Source organism: Rhipicephalus microplus, chromosome X (assembly GCF_043290135.1).
Source record: "Rhipicephalus microplus isolate Deutch F79 chromosome X, USDA_Rmic, whole genome shotgun sequence".
Taxonomy (NCBI): Eukaryota; Metazoa; Arthropoda; class Arachnida; order Ixodida; family Ixodidae; genus Rhipicephalus; species Rhipicephalus microplus.
This window is the reverse complement of record NC_134710.1, coordinates 300,776,494-300,801,647: the sequence shown is the minus strand read 5'-3', so window position 1 is coordinate 300,801,647 and position 25,154 is coordinate 300,776,494. Positions and strand designations below refer to the sequence as shown.

The following is a 25,154-nucleotide window of genomic DNA, read 5'->3' as shown; positions in this document are numbered from 1 at the left end:
TGATTTCAAAATAAACGAGTTTGAATTAATGAGGCTTTAGTGTATAATGCACAGCTGTTGAAGTTTTGACTGTGCATGTGCACTTACTTTCGGAATTTTTTTTTAAAGTGAAAGTTCTGATGAGGTCACAACAACAGTCATTTTTGGTGCTGTTGTAGTCCGCCTCTAGGGTTCGTGTGGTCCATCTGGCTTTTTTGCTTATTATTTTTGGTAATAATCCCCAAAAGAATAGTGTAGACTAGACCACTTCTGCTGAATTTCGAAAATTTGAACTTTCATTTCAATTCACCCATTGCTCATGCATGGGTACCATGCACTGCATTCCGTGTGTTCTGTTCATTTAATGTGTGTTATTTATCTTTCCCAGATAAACATTGAATATTGTTTTATGTTTAGTGGCATAATTGTAATGACATTTTTACCAGACAACTCCAGATGTGCCAGCCTTAGCTGGCTTGACCCTGACCAACGTGGACAACCAGCAGCTGGTGCTCATTGGAGGGTTTTCTCCCGAGTATGGGTTTCAAGACAAAACACTTGCCTACAGCATTGATGCCATGGACTGGCGGGTCCTCAATACTACAGGCACTGTCCCTATCGGTGAGTATACTCGTTGACAGTCAACTTTTTTTTGGCGGAGCCAAACTGAGCGGTTGCCACTGCTGAAGAATGTATTACCAATTTGCTTCCGTGTCTTTCGCATGAAGAAATCATAAACACATCATCTCTTAATTTTCTACCGGATGCTATTCATAAAAAAGATGCAAAACAAACCAAGGAGATACTCATATTTATTTTAATTTATGCAGTGTCATTTCGAGTTTTCTCACGTATGAAAATGTTGCAAGTTTTACGTGCACCTCAGAGTTAAAAAGGCGTCTTCGTCTTCAGATGAGTGCTCTTCGCCCGCCAGCTATTTCGACGACTCACCGAAGATGATCGTGAGGAATTTTACTCACAAATGACTGTTTAAGGAAACTAAGTAAATTAAATGCAATGTTATTATACGAACACGGCCGTCATTCAAAACGCAAGCTGCACCGGACTACTTGCATGTGCTGTCGCTTCGCCCCCGTAGCTTTCAATCCCCTTCATTGCTGAGAAAAGCTGTCCGTGACTATAGCATGTTTTGTCTCGTCTATATGAATGAAGTAAGCATGATTTTGTGAACTTCATTCCTTGCCGTTGCCTGCATTGATAGAAAGCTCTTGAATTTTTTGTGCTATTCTTGAATGTGCTCCATGTGCCCAACTTTTTTTTTTAATTGGCATGTACAGTCGAACGTCAATTTATGTTATAGTCAGGACAATACTTTTATTATATTAAATGCTGATAAGTAATTGGATACTTTTTAAATGAGTAGTTCATTGCAACATAGTTTGAATGTATTTCCTTTTGGAAACTAGCCTTTGTGGTTCAAATGATGTCTTTAATTTTTGTGAACATGTGAAGACCTATGCCAAGCTATTACAGTGAAATAATGGTTAAGGTAAATTGCTCAATTAAATCACTGCTTGTACACAACGACCACTTTTAAATTGATTGGTATGTGTTTTGTTTCAACATGACGAGAAACACTTTTGGTAATTGGCGAAAAAGTTGTCATGCTTCAGTGTAAACGAAACCACAGATGTAAGACACTTCAAGGAGCATTGGGTCCACGAAGTGTCATATATCTGTAGCACAGTGGTAATGCGTCTAATACAGTAAAAATGGATCTGCTAGTGAGGTAGCCAGTCAATTACCAAAGAGCAGCTCAGTGAAAGATTTCAACAGTATGGCTGTTGTGGTACTTTGATGTCCCTTATGAGCTGATGCGAATGTCAGATTTTTTCAATCTCAGAATTTGGTCTAGAGCATAGTGTAAAATCATCTAAATATAGCCTCCTTCTAATTTGGGATTTCAGTTGAAAGTTTGCACACCACTAATGAGTCTTTCAAGTACAGCTTTAAAAAATTACCAATGAGTTAGATGTTACTTCTCAACTAGGTTTAGATGTTTAAAAAAAGTCGGGGGGCATTATACTTTGTGACAAAAGATATCTCTTGAAATTGCTGAAAATTGGTGGGAAGAAGAAATTAGGTCTTGTTAGTGTATATACTGCCAAAATTAAGCTCTCTGGTGAAAAGTGTTGAAGATAAGAATGAGCTCTGGTGTTGCCATATAAAAAAGGCGTCAGACAATGAACAGTCCTAGCACAAAATTAAACAAGCAGAAAGGTTCTTTGTCATTTTTTGCTGTAAACACCGTAGTGCCTCTTGGATGCAGGTGTATATGGACATACCAGCAACTACCATCAGCCAACGCAGAGCATCTATGTGTTTGGAGGCATTGTTTACTCAATAGATCGACCACTGGTGTCAGACCACCTGTACGTGCTGCACATGCCTAGCCGCCGCTGGTCTCGCCTGCCACCCGATGACCGTGCTAACCCAGCATACTCTAGGGTAAGCATGACAGTGTTTGGCTGATTTTGCTGAGAGGAACTGATTTCATGCGCATGCAGATGAAAATGTTGTAAGCATGCAGTCAGCACAGTCAGCAACAATGTTGCTCATTTAAAATTCAATTGAACAGTGCTGAAAGGTGGCAAAAATAGCTAAAATTTTTGTAGCTAGCTTGTGACAAGACATTTAGCAAAAGAAAACAGTGCTACAGCAGGAGACAATACAAGAAGAAACACATATACTTGGTGCCATGTCAGTGTGTGTCTTGTATCATTCCATGTTACATCACTGTGCTTGATAATGAACCAACAAGCCCAACAAAAATAAGTACAGTAAAGCCCCGTTAATTCAGACTTCACAGGACCGGAGAGAATCTCAGAATTAACTCAGGGTACGAATTATCGCGAGTACAAACAAAACACTTGAAAAATGTCTCCTACACTACCAGACTTTTATTTCTTAAAAAAGTCGGTGATCGCAGTTTGCTTCATGGACGCAGTGTGCGACGAAGTCATAATATTGCGAAGTTCCTGCAGGTGGCTTAGTCTGCTCACACTGTCCGAGGAAAGCATGCATATGTCCACCAAAATGGCCAACGCATGCACAGCCTCCGTCATAGTGTGGCGTGGACGCTCGTGAGCATCACTTATGTCCTCGTCAGCCGATTTCCCTTCGCCGTCCAAGACTTCAGCGAGGATATCGCTGTCGGTCACTGTGCTGGCCACGGCAACATCACTGTCGATTGCGAAGTAAGCATCAAGGGGCACATCAGCTGGCATGATGCTCACATTGCGGCCGTCTTGCTCTTCGCTGGTTTCCTCATCGGCCACCACACCCGGATCAGCAGCATCGTGCACGAAGCCGCTATGCCTAAAGCAGTTTGCGACTACTGCAGGCGGTGTGTTGTTCCACACGTATGTCAGCATGTGGATTGGGTTTAGCAAGCTTGCTTCATACTGCTTGCCTGACTCCGTACAGAGCAACATCCGCTCGAGTACCTGCCGTCGATAGCGGCTTTTCGCGAACTTTATGATTCCCTGGTCTTTCGGCTGCAGGGAAGCCATTGTGTGCAGAGACACGAATAGCAGTTCGTTGTTCTCAAGCTCGACCACCTTCGTGTGCGCACTACAGTTGTGTAGCACGAACAACAGCTTCTGAGCCTTGGCTGCAAAGCGGTGGTCAAGCTGACACAGCCAGGCTTGAAAGAGTTCGGCAGTCATCCAAGCCTTTCTGTTGAACCAGTAGTCGACAGGCAGCTGCTTAATATTCTTAAAACATCTTGCCTTCGCAGTCTTCCCGATAACCAGTAGCAGCAGCCACTCTGTGCCGGTCATGTTAGCAGCCAGAAGAACTGTCACGCGTTCTTGACTTCGTTTTTCACCGATGCATGGGTCCCCCTTAAACGCGATTGTCTTGTCAGACAGAGCCTTATAGAACAGCGCTGTCTCATCAGCATGGAAAATGTTGCACGGCTCGTATGTAGAAAGGCGCTCGAATAGTGCAGACCGCCAGTCCTGCACAACACTTTCGTCAACCGCATCTCTTTCACCACACACGTTGCGGAACACCAGCCCGTGTCACTTCTTGAAGCGGTCGAACCAGCCTTCCGACGCACTGAAGGAGTCAATTTTCATGGTCATTGTGAACTTCTCTGCTTGTGCGCAGATAAGGGGGCCGCTCAAGGGAAACGCGCATCGCGTGAAACGGCAATCCAGCGCAACAGCGCTTCTAGCTTGGGGTGCGCTGCCGTTCGAAGCCTCTTCCTTTGGTCACCAAACATGTGCCCGTCATACGCTTGCATAATCTGCTCTTCGTTTTTCACGTAAGTGCTCAGCGTGCTTTTCTTCACATTGAACTTTTCCATCACTTCGTTTCGAGATGCTCCTGCCTGCAACGCCTTCAATATGTTCACCTTCGCAGCGAAATACTTTGCTTCGTACTTCGCCCTCTTCGCTGTGGGAGTTGCGGCGGTTGGGCCTGCATGAGACTGAGGGAAAGCCACCCGCCGTCGCTCGTGGTGGTCACGTGGGCGCACACGAAGTAGACATCACAAACACACACAAAAAAATGCACGGTGATAAAAACGAAAGAAAAACCGGCGAGCTTATCATAAAAAAAAGGCAAACAGTAAGACTGCAGATGGCACTGATCACGTACAGATAAATAATTTAAAGCACACTGGAGGTGAGCAATCCAACTCAATCGTCAGGCAAATGCGTTTGACGCGCAAGAAAAAAAAGGAAAAGCGAATCCATGGGTTGCCTGTTGCTGATTACAGTAGCGATGCACTGTCTTCCATTTTGGTTGCTTAAACCACCATGTGTGTGTGTGTGTTTTTTGGGGGGGGGGTTGCCTCTGAGATCTACTACCCATGGTTGAAGTTTTGAATCTCAGAGGCCGCAATTCGATCCCAAAGTTGTTTAGGTGCGCCGTCGATTTGGCCGACAGAATCTGCTGCTGCTTCCCTGTCGTGACTTGACCGTGGTCGGGCATTTGAATTAACCAAAGCGCGGCTGAATTCGTCCAAAATAATGAAAGTTTTCAGTCATAGAACAATGTACATTTTGGACAGGACCAGAGGTCGTGGCCGAATTGACCGAAATTCTGAATGAATGGGGGTCGAATTAACAAGATTTTACTGTATACTGTTACGATTTATAAATTCAGAAATAAGTATACTGTTACGGCTAAAAAAATGGTGCTTTATGTGCTGAAATTCGCTTGCTATTTGTTTTTAAAATTTATTTTGGAATTTCTTTTTGTTTTTTGTGCCTGTCTAGGTATCTCCCCGCTACTTCCATGCTTCAGCCTCTACTGAAAACTCTTTGCTTATCCTGGGTGGCCGCAATGGTTCTGGAGAGGCAATCTTGGAGCCATTTGCTTATGACTTCAGCTGCAATCATTGGATTCCACTTGATGGGCCTTGTAAGTGCTTTTAAATTAAGCTCTTGTGAATTATGGTATGGTATGGTATAGCATGCAGGGGTGGAACAGCTGCACCATTTGTGTCATTGTGTGCCAAACTGGTTTACCCGTGCCATCTTGCATCAAACCAGCCCCTGTTGCACTAAACTTGCTTATCAGCGCCGTACTGCACTGCAGCAACCCAATTTTGCTGCAAGGTGTCCCCATGCCTGAAGTTTTGGCTGAAACATTGTGCTTCCAGTTTCACCAAAACAGTTATATGAGCGGTTATGTCAAGGCTGTGATCACTTGAGCCGCAGCTGTGAACTTTGAGTGTAAGGTCGAGATCGATGGCGCACACACTATCTCGTCATCACACTCTACCCTACTCCCCAGACGTGTGACACATATCCGTGGGCGCATGTGCCACGAACACATGGGTATGGGCCACAGGTGATTGACATTTTATATATACCTAGGAATCGCGACAACAAACATGGGTAATTTTAGTGTTTGAGCATTAAGAAAAAGCTGACATCAGCAGCGTTGAACAACGAATCGAAAAGACAAATATCAAGGTCGCAACAGGAATCAAACCCCAGCATTCTGTGTGGCAATCAAGTATTCTACCACAGAGCCACGGCAGGTCTTGGAACTACTTTTCAAAAAGTGCCTGATGTTCGTGAAATGTTAATTGTGCTTGCATGCTGGCCATTCAATTTTATAAATATTACATGCGCACTCCTATGATGAAGCTGTCACATCGGTTTAATTTCAATTGTAGATAGGTGCCATCCACTGAAGTTGATTTATGAAGCATTGTCCGTAATTACCAACCTCGCGAGCATCAGCACTTCATATCAGCTTACTGCTTCTGGTGTTGCTAATATCCATGTGGCTGTTGGAATCGTTATGCAAGTCTAAACGACTGGTTATATAAAGCTAGGCTTGTGCAAATATTCGAATGCTTTAATTATTCAAACAAGTAATGCAGTATTCAAATTGGCTTTGAATTGAATTTAAATTATGTGGGGATCTGAGGCGCGCCCGTGACCATTTCGCGAGCATTCCGCCGCATGGCCACACCCTTATGCTCTTTCTGCTCTGATAACGGCGCGTGGCGATAGATGGTGCCACGTGCGGGCACGGCACGCGGTACGCGCGCGCCGAGGGAGTGCTCTTTTTTCCGTGGTTGGCGCCGAGTAAGCACGTGTTTTCCTTCGTCCGCTTCCCCTTTGGGAATCGCCGGACTGTAACCTGCCTGGGGTGGCCTTTGGCACCTTGGCAGGCGTGTTTACTTGAGTGCTAGCTTCGGTAGCGTAGGCTAAGTCCACAGCGGTGCCTGGTGCTTGAAGTGGTCGTACCACACCGAGCTGCTCTTGCCGTAGGCCTACGCATACGAGGTTTGCCCTACCACTCGCGACCAGGCCCATTGGCCATCGTGAGAGTGCGCAGCATAGCCGTGAGGGACCTTTTCCCGACCGGCGTGTCAAAGCTCGCCATTGCTAGCTGTGACGTGCTCGCGGTTTTCCCCTTATTGTGAACGTCCACGTGCGGGTGCCTTTGCTACCCGCGTCCCGGGAGCGGACGTTGCACTGTTGTTCGGGGTGTCGCCAGAGGCAATAAAATGTTGTGTATTTTGCATTAGAACACTGTCTGTTTGCCACGCCGCGCTAAATGCCTTATTAGTTGAGTTTGTGAGCGACACACAGTGGAAGACGCAGCGTCGTGTTTAGCGCGACCTGCCCCTGGATCGTGTCCCGTGGCCATTCCGGGGCTGCACACTGGCGGACAGCGAGAAGGCAGCCGGAGGCGCCCAACTGCCTACCCACGTTGCGGTGGAGTTCTGCGCCACGTGCCGTGTGACCCTGCACTTTCAGTGCCACTACAAGGATGCCATGCACGTGGCGCGGACAAAGGCGGCCGCTGAGGGGCTGGCCACCACGAGGAAGGCTTCAAAACTAGCCCCGCTAAGCCAGCGCTCGGACACGGACCTGGCGGCCCTGTGCCGACAGCAAATGGGGGAGGACCCCCATTTCGCGGCACTGCTGTCAGGGCTGCCACCGCCCGCAACCAGCGACGGGCCACTGATGGACGGCGTCGCCACAATGGACGTGGACCGTCTTTTAGAACTATAAGGCCACGCAGAGCCTTCCCCCCCCCCCCCCCCCCCAGAACGCTGCAGCAGGCCAAATTTATGTTTTTTTATTTCTGAAGTGTATTGTGTGTTGTTCTTTTTTTTCTTCAGCAGCAGTTGCAGAGCGAGGCTGAGGCTAGGGGTTGCCCATTTCATGACGTCTTTGCATGCATGGGCGACAACCGGCTGCCTTTGCAGACCGGTATATAGGGTTAATTAAGGAGAGGAGGATGTGGGGATTTGAGGCGCGCCCGTGACCATTTCGCGGGAATTCCGCCACACTGTCACACCCTTTTGCTCTTTCTGCTCTGATAGCGGCGCGTGGTGATAGATGGCGCCACGTGCGGGCACGGCTTGCGGTACGCGCTCTGAGGGAGCGCTCTTTTCTCCGTGGTCGGCGCTGGGTAAGCACGTGTTTTCTTTCTTCCGTGTCTCCTTTGGGAATCGCCGTACTGTAGCCTACCTGGGGTGGCCTTTGGCACCTCGGCAGGCGTGTTTACTTGAGTGCTAGCTTCGGTAGCGTACGCTGAGCCTACAGCAGTGCCTAGAGCTTGAAGTGGTCGTACCACACCGAGCCGCACTTGCCGTAGGCCTACGCGTACGAGGTTTGCCCTACCACTCGCGACCAGGCCCATTGGCCTTCGTGAGAGTGCGCAACATAACCGCGAGGGACCTTTTCCCGACCGGCGTTTCAAAGCTCGCCATTGCCAGCTGCGACGTGCTCGCGGTTTTCCCCTTATTGTGAACGTCCGCGTGCGGGTGCCTTTGCTACCCGCGTCCCGGGAGCGGACGTTGTACTGTTGTTCGGGGTGTCGCCAGAGGCAATAAAGTGTTGTATATTTTGCATTAGAACACTGTCTGTTTGCTGCGCCGCGCTAAACGCTTCATTAGTTAAGCGCGCACGGAACGGTGCGCTACACGCGAGTAAACGGAGTTGCGGCCCTGTGGCTCGCTAAGCGTGAACCCGCGGTGATCATCCGCTGCAGTTAGTAGCGGGGTCACCATAATTATTAAAAATTTCAAGTTATTCGAAACAAACGAATAGATGCATATTAATCCGCATGTGACACCTTTTAATGGTGGTTTCAATGCTACGAAGTGGTGTTAAGCCGTGAAAGCACCTATTGATTGATATGTGCGGTTTATCATCCCAAAACCACCACATGATTATGAGAGACGCCGTAGTGGAGGACGCCGGAAATTTCGACCACCTGGGGTTCTTTAACGTGCACCCAAATCTGAGCACATGGGCTTACAGCATTTTCGCTTCCACCGAAAATGCAGCCGCCGCAGCCAGTATTCGATCGCGCGACCTGCGGGTCAGCAGTCGAGTACCTTAGCCACTAGACCACCGCGGCGGGGCGAGCATCTATTCAGATGTAGTGCTGAGCTATATGCTCAGCAAAGTAGTGCTGAGCTATATGTGAATACACATATCCAGGGTAAATCTGCTCTGCCGTGAAGCCCCACTTCAAGGTTAAATGAGGATATATTACCCCCAAATCCATTTATTTTGTTTAAGTTTAAAAAACTGACTTATATGCTCCAAGTATGGCAAAATTTAAAAAGTAACATATTCTGCAGCTTATCACTGACATTATGTCGAAAGTCAAATCGTGCTGCTCATCAAAGTTGTGTCTACCTTCTTTGATGAAAAAAAAAAAAAGGCCATTTGCACATGCTTTGTTTCAATTAAAAAAAAAATATTGTGCTGGTTAGTTAGACTGGGACAAATATGTGGTCATTTTTCCTTATAATTTGTGATATATATATATATATATATATATATATATATATATATATATATATATATATATATATATATATATATATATATATATATATATATATACAGGGGTAATGGCACAATGGGAGCGTTGTCAACAAGGATAAATATATTTCCCAACAGTTTCGGGAGGACCCCTCCCGAAACTGTTGGGAAATAAATATATTTATCCTTGTTGACAACGCTCCCGTTGTGCCATATCCCACTCCTTCACGAAGACTAACTGGCCCATTGATTTATTACTACCACTATATACATATATATATTGAAAAGGGGTTTATTGGCGACTGTTGCTATGGTGGCCCTACGATGAAAACACGATCGGGGCAGAGCAACGGTCAAGCAGATGCCGGCGACGATCAGCATGAGCCGAGCAAGAAAAGCCCAGCCCCCAGTACCCAAGCGGTGGCAATGTTGCTTGCCAGCGATGCGCTTTCTTCTTCACAATATATATATATATATATATATATATCAACGACATTATATATAATATATAATCTATATCAACGACATTGCAACAAACATCGACTCTAACATAAAACTTTTTGCTGACGATTGTGTTATATATCAGGAAATCAATAGCCATACAGACCACCTTGCGCTGAGTGCCTCCCTAAACACAATATCCGAATGGTGTAAACAATGGCAGATGTCAATAAACGTAAAAAAATCCGCTGTGATCACAATAACTAAAAGAAAACAGCCCTCAATATTCAACTATGCAGTCGACGGCACCATGCTACCTAAAGTAAACCAACATAAATATTTAGGGGTGACGCTTACTTCGGACCTTAACTGGACCCAGCACATAGATAACGTTTCCGCAGCAGCACTACGCAAGTTATTTTTTCTTAAAAGAAGCCTAAAACTAGCTCCCACCCCAATAAAGCTGCTTGCCTATAAGACATTTATAAGACCGATTTTAGAATATGCCAACGTGGTTTGGTTCCCGCATACAAAGACTAACATAAGGAAACTGGAAGCAGTGCAAAGAAAAGCGATAAGATTTATTCACAACAGGTACAGGCGCACTGACTCCCCAACTTACCTTTTAAACGCATCCAATCTAAAAACGCTGCTAGAAAGGGCGAAAGAAGCCCGCTTAAAATTCTTGTTTCAGATAATTCACAACAGTTTCAAGATAAACGTGTCGAAGTACATTTCGTTTTCCGAAACCCGACCTACACGCCAACAGCATCCCAATATACTAACAGAATATTCATATAGTAATGAAACCTTCAAGCATTCTTTTTTTCCACTTGCCATTAGGGAATGGAATCAAGTACATCCATCGATCACAAACACCAAATCATTCTCGGAATTTGTTAATAAAATTGAAGGCACAAGCAACTAATCCTCGACACAGAGAGGATATAACTACAGGCCTGTCTCAATAGTGTGATAAATGTATTCATTGTATATATTTTGGTAAACGCTATTTGTTCTTGCCTTATATTTATTGTAACCTCTTTTTTTACATTTATTAGATATTTCATTGTTCCTGAAATGTTTTATGTTTTATATATTGCACTTTTTGTATTGCCCTCCTGCTACGCTCTCAGATGAGAGCAGCAGTATTGGAAATAAATAAATAAATATATATATATATATATATACATACATACACAGTACAGACTGTTTATAATGTAAGTTGCGAGAGTCTCGTCACAGACTTCAGCCAACGAAATGAAGGTTTTTTAACAAAGTGACATTCTTTTTAAATGTACCGTGTTTTAAATGGTTCGTAGATATTTGCTACACATCATTTGTTTTAATTTTTAAACTAATAACCTGAAATGAAACAACACTTGTACTGGGGCTCTTTGGCCTTAGATGCCCTTGCGCCGATAAAACTTAACGTAATAATAAATAATAAGTCTCGAATATCCGCACTACAAGTGGTACCGCACTATAATCAAAACAACCTCTTTCATGGGCCGCACTTGTGCGAAACGTGTTTAGCATGCAGCTTCGCATGTCCGCATGTGATACGCAATGCTCATAAGCATATACATTTCCAAATGTTAAACAAAACTAGAGTCTTAAGATACGCATTGCCAATTAAATGAATGCAAAACTGGGGTGGAGGTCTAACAAAAGAAAATGCCATCACGGAAATTCGCAGACTACTGCTCAGACCGCCTCGATTAGGTGAATTACAAAGAAACCATGTCGAATAACGTCCAGAATTTCATTTGCTGAAAGACTTCAATCATTTGATTTCACAGGCGTGCACTTTATTTAGGGACATCGCAGTCTAATCGTGAACCACCAATTGAGCGCTTCATTTGCCACACTCTTTTTAATTATGATATTTATCTCTTCTCGTCAAGTTTCGTTGATTCCATACCAAACCACAGCCTATAAATAGCAAGCACCGCTACTAAAATGCATCCAACGCTGATTAGGCCTAGCCTGCCGTTCGGTACAACGTTGGTTCGGTATGTTGTTGCGGGAAGGAGGTTTGTCCAAGGCATGAATATGCACCATTGGAAAGATTGCACTCAAGCACTGAACCAAAAGCAGCATGCGTGATACAAAGTTCACATTCGCGGCTGGGAGGTCAACGACAAAAACCCACCAAGCTTACATAAGACCACTCACTGGCAGCAAAGGGGAAAGCACGCACCATAGAACCGTGAAAGGTTTTTAAATTTATGGGCGAGGTAGCAAATGCAATATCTGCAGCAAGCTCAATAACGACGACGTTTTTCCCGACAGGAAACTGTTGAGCACAGTTGATAAGGATAAGGATGGGTTCACACGTGCACAGTCTAGTCACGTGTGTCCAGAGCCACGCTAGCGATGCATACACTGTAGCCACGTCAGCGCCGACGCAAAAGCGGTGAGCCCACACAACGTGCCAGGGTCTTTTTTTTTTTTTCTTCTCTACGCCCTTCGTTCACTCTGCCTCCCCTGCGTAACAACCTCGTCGCTCGCTGTCCAGCTGCACACCCAGCGCACTTCCTTTCAGGCACGAATTCTCTACTGCGTTTGTCACAAATATTTTTTGGCAACCGTATTTTAACTGGTCTTTCATCTTGGGCGACTGCACAATAAGCGGTGTGCGAATACATGGGGTTCTATGGGACGGCAAATGGGAGTCGAAAAAGACTGCATAGTAACCAGTCCTGCACTATAAGCAGTTACGTTATAAGTGGTCTACACTGTATGCTATTCGATTTTGATTCAAAAATATTCTACCAAAATCACTATTTGCTTCGAATCTAAAATTCAGGTTTCACACAAGCGTATAAAACATATGCGGTTGTTCAATGTGTATGTGTGCATGTATTCGTATATATCTTTAGTACCACTTCATAAAGTTTCACACAATTAAAAAATTACAACACAGTTATCTTCCATACACGTGCTTCGCATAACATTGATTCCCAAGATAGGGGGGTATCTGCCGGATTTAATCCCAAGTTTTTGCGACTACCAAAGTTTGTTGTAATGAACTTGAATCGATATGTATTTGACTTCAGTCTGTTGAATTCTTTTTTATCTAATCCTTGGACATGTCAAATAATGCCAAAGGCAGTTCACTGTTTTTTTTTTTTTTCATTTGCGCCATATTGTATGCTCACGTCAGAACTTGGTGCATTCATGATGCCTCTTTTTGTATGAACCTTCTTGAAGCAAGAAGAGCAGAGTAGCGCCACTCTATGTTTGCTGTAGAGTGGCCACCCATCCTGCGACTCGTGGGACTGTCCCATGTTTAGGGCTCTTTTCCTGCATCCCTCAATAGATTCGAAAATCTTGAAAAACGTTCTGCATTTCACAGTTCATTGTTATTGTTGGGCATTGTCTTGAGTTGAGCTACATCTGGCCACTCTGTTTGAGAATGTGTTAGCCGGTAGCACTTCAAGCTTCCGAAAAGTGAGCTATCTGCATGGGTGACGGTGGTGACAAGTGCTCCTGGCACCAGCTGTTAAAATATGACTTATCACATAATTACTCATGTTTAAATATGACTTATATGAAGAAAGTAAAACATGTGGTGACACGTACCCCCCAGACTTGAGGGATGTGTGGAAACTGAGGCACAGCTCTTGTCTGCGTGACTATTTATTAAGTTGCTGAATATTTATGCAGATATTTATAATTTTGTTTTATGTTGAAGCACCTTACAGCAGTGTACAAAACAAAATGGTTTTGCTTACACAGATATGTATTAATTTCCCTATGTCAGAAATAACGTTACATTTCAAGAAAGAATTCCCATCAAAAGCTAAACGATAATTATTCTATTGCTAATTTCTCCTAACATGCCTCATCAATGCCACCCCTGCCACTGTTAGCGTGTCCCATGCTTAGCTTGTAAGTTGGAGGTCACCCTAATTTTGCTTTTATATATATATATATATATATATATATATATATATATATATATATATATATATATATATATATATATATATATATATATATATATATATATATGAATAATGAGAATTGTGTTTATTGCAGATGTGCAGTTAGTTGGTGAGCAGCCAGCATCACTAGTGGGTGCCTCAGCAACCCTCCTCCAAGGGAAGCTGTACATACTGGGTGGTACATCTGTACGACTGCAGCGCGTGACCCTTCCCCAGGATTTGTGTGCCCTTTTCTCGCATAGCCGACTTGGGTGTCTGCGCTCTGTAGGCTGCTCGTACTGTGCTGTTCAAGATGCCCAGGGAGTCATCACACATTGCTACTCTAGTGCCAGGGCAGTTCCACCAAGGTTAGTTATGAGTTGCTTCTTGTTTACTATTACTTGAGTGTACTAGAATAGGGGAGTGGGTCACTATAGGGGACTGGGTAGACGGCTTCGTTGTCGCGAGCAGTCGCGCGCATCAGACGCGTCTCAAGCATATCTCACAGCGTTTGTGTAAAGCCGTGGATGGCGTCACGCCATGTGCCGCGAATAATTCAACAAGCGAGAGGCACTACGTTAGTTTTGCTAAGCAACCTGCTCGTGGCTAATCGCAGCAGGGCTTCACTGCATTGGATTCTTTTTTCGCACTACCGAGGTTGAAAGTACTTAGTGAACCAATAGTACGTCGCACAGACGATACTGCACCATGCTGATGACGGCTCGGCGCTCTCGAAGTCACCATGAGTGCTGCCGACCGTTGCTTCATCGGCCCAACAACTCGGATGAGCCGGAGCTTTTGGTGAAGGTGACTGCAACGCCACTGCAAATTTTAACAAATGTTTGTCAATTTGTTTTATATGTTTAACAACACACCCAAAACAAAGTTGGCAACGCTGTCTGTGCGCAACTATAAGCTGCAAAGAAAATGAAACACATTCTGCAACGAAGATGGACAATATATAGAGCCAGGAATAAATACAATGTGAAGTCAGCGATCCCACTCTTGCGCCAACTGCGCCAAAGTGTGCCAAATCAGATTTACAGCGCCATCCTGATAATATCAACGGAAATTGCGCCAAACTGTGCCAAAGTCAAATTTGGGAGCGTCAATCACCAGCAAAAGCCACGCCAGCACAATCAGAAACCTAGAATTATACCGCTAAATAAACAGCGGCCGTGCGTGCATCCTCAATTACGATGCTATGCTGGTGCCATCGCAACTTCTGTTGTGCAAGTCCACTTAACGGCGAAATGCCCTCTCCGCAGGAGCTCATGACGTCTATAGTACAATTAGTAGCGTGAAACTGTGGCAGCGATTTATCGGGGGACGTCGTCAGTTCCAGGAACGCTGCTGATAGGTCGTTTGAAGAGTTGTGCTGCACATGATTAAAGCAATTTTCACTAATAACTGCACGTGTGTCGCCAGAATATCTGTCACGTATACTTCTGGACATTGTGATCTAATTTTCCGTGCTTTGTGTCCACAAAAGAACACGTTAATGGTGGAAATGTGTTGACTCTTGCCCTCTAATATGCTTTATCCATAGATAATCATACGAAATAGCTTTTTCGTAATTTCTTCGACCAGCACATCCGCGTTTGTAATCACTGTTGTGGTAAAACGAAGACCCGTCCTTTAGAACTCAAGATTACAAGGGTGCAAAGTCAGTTTTCTTTTTGTTTAATTTCATCTCATTATTAAAAGCGTGCCTCCTGGTTGGAGCAGCCGTCATTCGATTTTAATACGCGCAGCTTTCAGTAGTGAGGCCATCGCTGGCGACTATATAGCCGGTATAGCACTGGTGTCGGAAGACCCACTGTGAAGCGGCTATGCCTTGTTGCACAACCTCCTCTCACTTTCCAGGGTTAATAGCTCACGGTTAAAAAAGAATTGAACATCACGGCATCGCATTTATTGCTTTACTTTAAAAGGAAAGGGGTAGGGGATGCCGTGTCACTTAAATGGCGCAGTCGCTGGTGCGCACTATCTCGAAGAATAATGAGACCACTCATCAATTTTCTGTCAGTAACCTCTGCTTTGTGTTCGGATAGCTCACAGCACGAAAACCGCTTTGGCAACTGGAGTGATCATTGTCCCTTTAGCCAGCTTTCTTCTGAGTTACGCGATGATGGGTCCAAAAGATACAATTTCTTATTTTTGCTTAAGCTCTTAGCAATGAATTCGATACCAAGCAATTTTGTTATAACAAATAATAAGGCTTGACTTCATCTGCGAGGAGCACTAGCATTGGGGTTGTCATTTCGAAGGTTCGCGCACTCGCCGCACTTGCAAAAACTAGCTGCACGCGCCACGTTTGATATCCGTACAGCGACTTGGATGACTATGGAGACCCACGGAACACCTCTTGCACGCTGATGCATGTAAAGATAGAATCAGACTTGTCTAGAGCGTCCAGCCAGCCACTCCAGCTGCCGTTTTTTTTTTTTTTTTCAGAAATATGTAAAGAGAGACGCCGTAATAATACCAAACATGGTCACACTGCGTGTTAGGTTCTTGTGCTATAACGTAAGCATCAACGAACGCTTATAGCTAACATGGGATAGAAGCCGTGGCCAACTACAGTGTCTCAGGCACGCGCTTCACTAGATGAGTGTGATTCTATTTGTTCAGCAGGAAGGCGTGTACAAATGGACCTCCAAAATGGCGTGACGGTGGTGTGATCAAAGCATTGAGCCTTGATCGCAAGGCACTGAGCCTTTAAGCTAAAAGTGGTTCACTTTCTAGAACGGCTCTTATATGGCCACTCTAGAAAGCGAACCACTTTTGTACAGTTGGCTCGCAATGAGAGTATAAATTGGAAGGGTATACGAGCCGTCCTTAATGCCTGCCGATATAGTGCACATGCCAGCGATCACACCCTCAAAGTCAAAGTTTATAATTATAACAACGCCCTCTCCCCATTGTGTTCCTAGTTTGTTCCTGGTCCTTAAAGGCGAGCGGCACATTCCTGTTCGCTTGAGTAACAATCGATGGCAGGCCTGGCACATGGGTTGATGTTATCGCATGCGCCCTTAGTGGAAAGGAGATGGGTCGAGCAGCTCTTTTTATCTCTGCTTTAGCCACGTTCGTCGCGTTCGCTCGCGCGTTTTTACCTGCGTGTAAAACACATGATGCATGGGGGGAATGTTAGCGATTGGGACATTACACAAAGCATGACGGCCAGTGGTGTAGCCAGGAGGGGGGAGACAATGCTTTAGCCACATGACATTTTGCTACTAAAGAAAAATGAACATTGTTAAATGTTGTAATTTCAGCATAGAGAGATGAGTATGAGTGCCCAAGGAGGTTGGCTTTATGAGACTAGCTATATGACGTCATGTCACACCCAGCAGTCTTATCAGTTGTGAGAAAAAAAGAACATTTCTTTATCCTTGAAGTCATCTTAGGGAAATGCAGTAAGGGGTGTTGTACGTCGCGGCGTTTGTTTACCATATCTGCTGATACACATAGGTGTATTTAAAATGTTATTTCCTGAAGTACAATTTTATTCAACCATTATTCTGTTTATTTGCTACGAAAATAATCACTGAACAAGTTTTTCCCAAATGGTCAACAGCATGATGACATCATTCTTGCATCACATCAATTGAAATAGGGATGCTCCTAAGATGATTGGCTCTATGAGATTTGCAAGGAATCGAAATATTTCTAGCTCTTCACAAGAGACCCAGAATAATTATTCATGTCCTCGAAAGGATATGTAACTTGCTTCTCCTCCAGGATTTGATTTTAGCTGCTCCAGATTGCTCCACAATAGAAAACCTTTCTGCTCCAAAGTGCTCCAAAATAAGAAATTTTGCTGCTCCAAAGTGCTCCAAATGGAAAATTTTGCTGCTCCAAAAATTGCTCCAAATTAGAAGACCTCGGTGGCATCACTATGAAGTTAGCTTTGGGTTGATAATAAGGGTGATCGTTCTCCTTAGCCTAGCATCTATATTTAACATTTTTGCATTTGTATATTTCTATCTAGCACTTTTTTTATTTAACTGATTAAATCAGTCACTTTTGCATATATTAATGTTCGCTGCAGCACAATTCTGAAAATGGAGTGCATGTCTCAGATCCATAAATACAAATGGCTTACTCGCAAATACTTGTAGTAGTGTCAATTGCCGGTATAAAATGAATGTTTTTTGAAGCTTAACTAAAAATGGCATTGTCAGGTAAAATGTTTACTGAAAAGTGTTGACTTTGTAAGGGCAGAATTCGATAAGTTATATCTGCATGTTGCACCAACTCTGATAATTCATAGTGTTGGTTAATTCAAGCAAAATTCAATCTTTTGCCTGACCCTCTATTCTTTCAATGTGTTTAAAAGCCTTTTAATTCAAACTCCATCATTCGGTTAATTCATACTTTTTACGGTTTCATATCACAAAAAAACAGCTGCTTTCCCACTACTATTTAAAAATTAATGTGCTTATATAATCCTAACAGTTTAAAAATGAAAAATAAGCACCTCAGGCCTTAAAAAAAGGCTGTGCTCATAAATAGATGTTTCGAACAAAGGAAATGCTTGGTAAACTGTGATACTTCCCAACTGGTGTAGTGAGCTTTGTGCTGAAGGCACATATAGCAAAGAAGCAGTAGGAAAATAGCGATTCCTTTAAAAGGTCTGATCAGCAGTAAATGGCCAATAAACTTGTACACCTTACACTTTTGCTTTCTGTTTATTGCGTGCAGTTAGCTTTTCAAAACACTTAAAAATTTTTTAAATGTGATAAAATCAATGCGTAATCATTATGTGTGGTGTCACTTCACCCAGAGTCGTATATCTGAAAACTTCTGATCATTCAAACTTCTTGATAATATAAACAAAATTGAGAGGACCCTTCGAGTTTGAATGAACAAGAGTCGACTGTATATATATTTGTCAGATTAGCTTTAATTTTTTTTATACATTACCTGTGGTGATTATCTACGGCAGTCGCATTTCAATAGAGGCGGAATGGTAGAGACCTTTGTACTGTGCAGTGTCAGTGCATGTTAAAGAACACCAGATGGTCAAAATTTCTGGATCCCTTCACTGCGGCGTCTCTTATAATCATATTGTGGTTTTGAAATGTTGAACCTCAAGTATTGATATTATTCTTTATCTATGACATTACTTGTTAGTTGTTAAATTAGTGTTGACATACATTGCACCAGCACTGCCAGGCAAGCAGCATGAAGTGAGGAGGAAGATTGCTGCCTCATAAAAACACTACCTATACCAAGCAAAGGTGTTCATTACACCAAACTTATACTTAACAAAAGCATTAGTCTGAAGTAATTCGACACAAAATTTCTGTTGTTGTTTTTTCGCAACAGGCTTGTGCTATTAAGGTAGGAAAACTAGCCATGGAACATGACAGCAGTGTTCTCAACTGACCGCATTGAACATTTATCCAAGCAGCTGTATCCATCATCGAGGAGGGACATTGGAGGTGGCTCAAGGCAAAGTCTGTGATGCAGATTGGCTTGGGAACCGTACCTGTTACCAGTACAACAACTGTGAGGATTGCTTGGCCGCATGGCCAGCACATCCCAGCGTACAGCATGTGAGTGCAACCTGTAATTCTTTGACAGTCACTGACAAAATCTTTATGGTGCTATGAACAAGTTCTAAATGGTAGTTGCTGTACATTTGTGGTACCATCTGTATGTGAGAAGAATATGCCAATTTTTCCACTTTTTTTGTCCAGCAAGTGCTGTCATTCTGTGGGGATAGAAGTATTTTTTTTTTTCCTCTGTTTACTATCGATTCCCATTCTGAGGTTTGGTTAGGCCAGGCAATGCACAATATTTTTTTTTTCAATATAAACTAGGCATGTATAGTTTAAAGGAAGTGCAAGTAACTTTGTATAGTATAACAGGATTTGACTTTCAATATAATGCAGGTGATGACCTGTAAAATGCATTACGTTTTAAAAATGTATAATACTTAGAGCACATAAGAAGGTAGTATACATAAGCTGTTAAACATAAAAAATAGTGAATCGATGAGGAGGGTATGATCATTTAATTACGTTGGGAGTGGGGCCTCAAGGCAGTGCAGATATCTTATGGATAAGTGTACTCAAGGCAAAGCACTTCTGCATTACAGAGTAACCATCTTTACAGGAGTTACATGCGGACTAATATGCACATAACTGTTGGTTTCGAATACTTCAACATTTTCAGTAATTTAAATTCAAATTCGTTTGAATATTCTAAATCCTCGAATATTCGCAAAAAACAAACCTATACCTATAAATATTTTTTTCTCATTTTATGGTCATTTTAAAAAATGAACAAATCTGAGTTTTTTTTCCAAAACACATCACTTAGAACTTATAAATGTGATGTAAAAAAAAAGAAATAGATCTCATGAGGTTGCATTTGGTGAAAAAAGTTTTGACCCTCAGAGGGTTATTGTAGCAACTAGTTTTTCTTGGCTGTTGGAGCTTATTCAGGGCAACAGCAGATCAAGCCGTTGAAACTTGGGCCATATGACTATGCTTTGGTTGCTTGCCCCAGCAAATGCACCTGTTCTGTAAGATTGCATCTCTATGCAACCTTGTTGAATTTGTGGTGCATGCTTTCGTTTCTCTTATGCTCTGTTGTGTTTTAAGTTATGGCTACAATATATTTACACTGACTAATGGGATATTTATGGTTGCTGTCTCTTTCTTTCCTTTCCCTGTTTCTCTAATCTGTCTAATAAAATAACTACTAATCTGACACAGTGGCAAATAACTACTAATGACACAGTGGCAATTAAACTGCATGGAGTAATAAACTGCATGGAGACTTTGGTTAGGGAAAATTAGTTCGTAGTTTTTCAAAAGAGTGGCATAGATAAAGTAGAGCAAAGAGAAGAAACACACATTGTCATCACAGTGACTTCATGCTCTTATGGCAAAGATCCACTTTCGGCTCATAATAGCTGCAAAACGAATAAAGCCATGAAAGCTGGCATTCGTGGCAGAATGGAAGAACTAAGGTCGTTTCTGAGTAATGTGATGCACTGTCTTTTCTGTTCGAAATCATGGGTGCAAGTCGTTTGCACCTTCCGCACTAGGTGGTGCTGAGTGCAGTACTAGTATTATGTGGCAGGTACAGCTTGGCAGGTACAGCTTGGCCGGCATAAAGGCAAACCTCTTTGATCCTTGATCCTCATTACAGTACGTACTGGCAAGTTGACCTAAGGGGAAAATTTCATCTTCTTGTGTCCATTCTCTGTTTGTCTTTCAGACGTGCCACTGGTGCCTAGGTTGCCGTAAGGGACGCTGCTTCAGGGCAGGGGAGTCGTCATGCGAGAAGCCCATTGGCTGTGATGGGCCCAGACATCCACTTGTTTCAGACCCTGCTCAGTGTCCACTTCGTTCTTGCCTTGCCTCAGAGTGTGAAAAATGCCGTGACCTTGGGTCTTGTATGTGGACGAGACAAGTGGTCCGTTCAAGTGAGTACACCTCTTAAGATTTTTTCGCGTCCCTTTGCTTGTGGTCAGATGTAGGCTTTGACATCATTGATTGATGATTGATTGATATGTAGGGTTTAACGTCTCAAAACCACCGTATGATTATGAGAGATGCCGTAGTGGAGGGCTCCAGAAATTTCGACCACCTGGGTTGGCTTTGACATCATTTATATTTCAAGTTAAAGTGTAACCCACTTATAACAGTACAATTTTTTAACGATATACTGGATACAAAAGAGTGTAAATTTTTGCATGTCTTCTCTAATGAAATGAATCACTTATTAACAATGTTCTCATTCCACATTATTGGTTATAACAATTAAGTGTGGCTCTTTGGTGTTTGCATGAAAAAAGAAAACAATCTCGTGCAATGTCAAAAAATAGAAATAAATAAGGTTTTCGGTGAAGTTAATTGGAATGCCTAAGCATAATGCATAATACATAATCATTTTTCATCTTTATTGTTGTCCTTCTTTTCCGTATTTTCTTTTTTTTTCTTCCATTAAAAGGTGCAGCTATTTTCTTTTTCCTATCTTTCTTTTCTTTTTTCGTACATTAAAAGGTGCAGCTTCTTTCCAGTTAATCCCTTTTTCAACCTTCTCCCTGTCGCATTAGTACACTCAAACCTTGTTATAACATAACGGAATATAACAAAATAATGAATATAACAAAGTAAATGAAGTTCTTCTTGAAAGCTCGATTGAGAACCATGCATTTTAAACCTCGTTGCAATGAAGTAAAATTGACTGGTAAATAGATATAACAAACTAAATTAGTCTATCAAATCGTCTATAAAAAAAACCGACCGTAGTGTGTAAGTATATCGTTTTCTGCAGAGTTTGATGCTCGTTCGGCGTGGCTCTTCAAAACTATCATGCCGACCTTACAGCCACGCTGCGCGTGGCAGAGAGAGCCGTTTTCACACAGCTAGCGGAGAGGATTGAGGAAGCGCTCAGCGGGTCACATGACCGAGAAGCGGCGCCGCGGTGCAAACAATTTTCCTCTCCGTGCCTTAAAGACGACGGCTACGACTGCGTCTCTGCTGCTACTCTCTGCACCGACAAAAAAGGACAGCTTTCTATTTTCTTCCTCTCACTTCATGAGCGGCCTTGAAAAAAGAAGGGTCTCTACGTGCAGAGACGCAAAAGGGAGAAGTGTGGCATAGGCGCGTCGCAGATCGGCATTTGAGAGAGAGCAAACAGTCTGCCACAGTCTTTTCTTTCCTTTTCTTCTTTTTCTTCTTCGCGCGCAGCATTGAGAGCTGCCGCCGCGGGATTAAGCATGGTGCTGAGAGCATTTTCGGAGCGCGGTATGTTCGAATTAACCTTCGCAAGTGCTTGCGCATTCGAATTACAGGGTGTTTTCACCCATTGGAATACACATAGCTTTGACGGGACCTCAGCGTGAGTTCGAATTAACCGGAAGTTCGAATTAAGCGAGTTCGAATTAATGAGGTTCGACTGTATTTGTTTTCCGTCGCACGCGTAGTCGCATAGCGGTACAACGGTCCGCGAGACAGTTTTTTTCTTTGCATGCTTATAGGTGTGCCCCCATCTGAGCATACATTGCCACAAACTGTTATAATCGATATAACGAAACAATGGATATAACTAAATAATTGTGGCTCCCCTTCAACTTCGTTATAACGAGGTTTAAGTGTATTACATTTTTCGATCATGTTTATGGATCAATGAAAACGAGATAGCCGCACTTGTGCAGATGTCTGGGCCTTTGAATAAGTGAAAAAGAAAAGAAAAAAACGCAACTTGGTGGTGTGCATCCCCAGCTTTAGAAATGCACAAAGCATGCACCACAACAGAAGGAAAAGTTCTTATGTGGTTTTATTTCTTCATGACAGTCACGTTGTAGACATGTTCATGTGCAAAAGCCAACTTCTGAAGCCTGCATTTCTACGTTGAGTTCAAGCAGTTCAAGTTGGGTGTGGAGAAATCTTCATTCATTGTTACGTGCACATTTTTTTATGGATTCATACCATGGATTGTGAGTAGGCTTGTGCGAATAGTGAATTTTAGGTCTGAAGTGAATTTGAAGCAACTAGTATTTTTGGTTGAATAATTTTGATAAATATAACATATATTATAAAAAACACCAGTTCTGCGCAGTAGGCGCAGCACTGTCGTTGCGAAAGCTAGAAGAGCGGCCTTTCAGAGCCTTTTCAAAACACTCATTGGGTAACTACTGCAAGCACACTTGCTTGATACCCACTAGGGCATTAATAATACATTTTTTGTGTTAGTAAGCCGGCATGTGCTCTGCTAGTTTTGGTCATTCTTCTGAGAAGCGTGGTACTATTCGCTAAACACTTGCAAGAAATTTCGTGCCAATTGTTCATGCAGTGCCTGACGACGATGAGGAATTATGACTGAAGTGGATATGGGCCACAGTTAATAGGGGAACAAAAACAAGCTTTTGTAATGAGTTAGAGCATTGGACAGCCCACACATTACTCTATTCGCATTGTGCAACGACTGGTTGTTCTTTGGCTGTTTTAAAATGCTTTATAAGTCGTATTAACGCGATTGCTTTCCTGACATCAAGCCGGTCTAAGGCAAGTTTGCCAACAAGTCACGAGCACCAGCGTAGCTCAGTGAAAGAATACTGGGCTGGCACCCAGCAGACCCGGGTTTCAAGTCCCACTGTGTCTTTGGTGCTGGGTATATTTTTCTAATTTTGCACGATGTGGTTACACATACCGGTGGTGGCGGCGGCGGACAACTGCGCGTGACCCGAGTTGTGATCTCATAACAGCTTTCGCTGTAAAAGATGACAGCTGATCAACAAGCGAAGTCAGAAGAGTGTCACGCTCTAAGCTCACGGTTTACACTCAATGTGTTGCGTTTTCTTTTCTTACATGGAACTAGCACTTCTCTTCATTACTTCTCTTCATTGTAATGCCATTTCGAGAATCCTCTCAACGAGCAGCGAAAGCAGGATACAGAGAGGAGGGTGCAGGCAGTGGCCACACGTCTAGAGTATGTCTAGACTGAACAGTGGTTCTGCGACGACCACGGGCTGGTTACAGGCACCCTGGTCACCCATTCACACTGTGAATTTTACAATGTTTAGTGAATATGTTGGGCAATTTAAGAACGAACATGGAGATGTCTTGCTTGTTCAACAAGTACGCAACACGCGTTCAGAGATTAATGTACCTGGTATGAAATACTGCGGCATTACATAGCGGTGACTATTTTTTCTTTTTTTTAACTGTGCTTCAATAGACCACTTCATAAACATCCGTACACAATAATATAGTAAAATTATGAGTGAGGATAGAAGAGCAATACAATCCAACGACGATAATTAGTCTAGTTTTTTCCCATGCAATTCTCCAGAGGAAAGGAGGAATACTAGAATGCCTCTATATTTCTCAAATCGAGGTATTTAGCACAGAGACAGAATGGACTGTTACGAAAAAAACATAATGCTGCCACAAATTGATACCTCTCTGCAATCACCTGTCAGGAAAATGCAGCAGTTGCCATAGTTTTCTTCACAAATTGGATCAAAATAAATTCTGTAACAAAAAAAAAAGACGTTCCTTCTGTTCATCGAGAAGACCCTAGCATTTATTCTTTCTCGTATGAAAAAAAAAAAAAAAAACGTGTACACACTGGAATCACGTGCACTCTGCTGTATGCCATGGTCTCAGCTGCCACCGGGACCCTCACTCAGTGCACCCTCTCGTGCTAACCGGGTGCGCGACGCGATACTCGTTGGTTTTGCTGGGCAGCACGGCAATCGGGATGGCCGCAGAGAAACACACCGCGTGCCCGCCATATCTGAGGCCGTCCAGAAACTCTCTGGACGATGAAGGGTGAGTGCGCATTTCTTGCCCATCGATTGGCTCCCTTTGTTTGGAGCTCATTCGCACTTCACCAACAGCGCTTTGTGCCCACTGCGAATGCTTTCCATTCGTTGCCCCTTCTATACGCTAGGCCAAAGAGCAGTGCGATGTCCTCGCGTGTGCTCCTACTCCGCCGACCCATACCTCATGAAGCCAACGTGAGTAGAGTTTGCCTTCGCTCGAGCGAT

At 43.3% G+C, this 25,154-nt stretch overlaps 1 protein-coding gene across 2 annotated transcripts in view; it reads left to right on the top strand.

The window, feature by feature from the left end:
* Window positions 1-25,154, top strand: part of Megf8 (multiple EGF like domains 8) — a 249,501-nt gene that overhangs the window by 167,813 nt on the left and 56,534 nt on the right. For both annotated transcript variants that reach the window (XM_037413740.2, XM_075879436.1), the window contains exons 20-25: window positions 426-600; window positions 2,270-2,448; window positions 5,229-5,373; window positions 13,749-14,001; window positions 19,053-19,197; window positions 20,873-21,080. In XM_037413740.2, coding sequence (XP_037269637.1) covers window positions 426-600; window positions 2,270-2,448; window positions 5,229-5,373; window positions 13,749-14,001; window positions 19,053-19,197; window positions 20,873-21,080 — 1,105 coding nt within the window. The remainder of the gene's footprint in view (window positions 1-425; window positions 601-2,269; window positions 2,449-5,228; window positions 5,374-13,748; window positions 14,002-19,052; window positions 19,198-20,872; window positions 21,081-25,154) is intronic.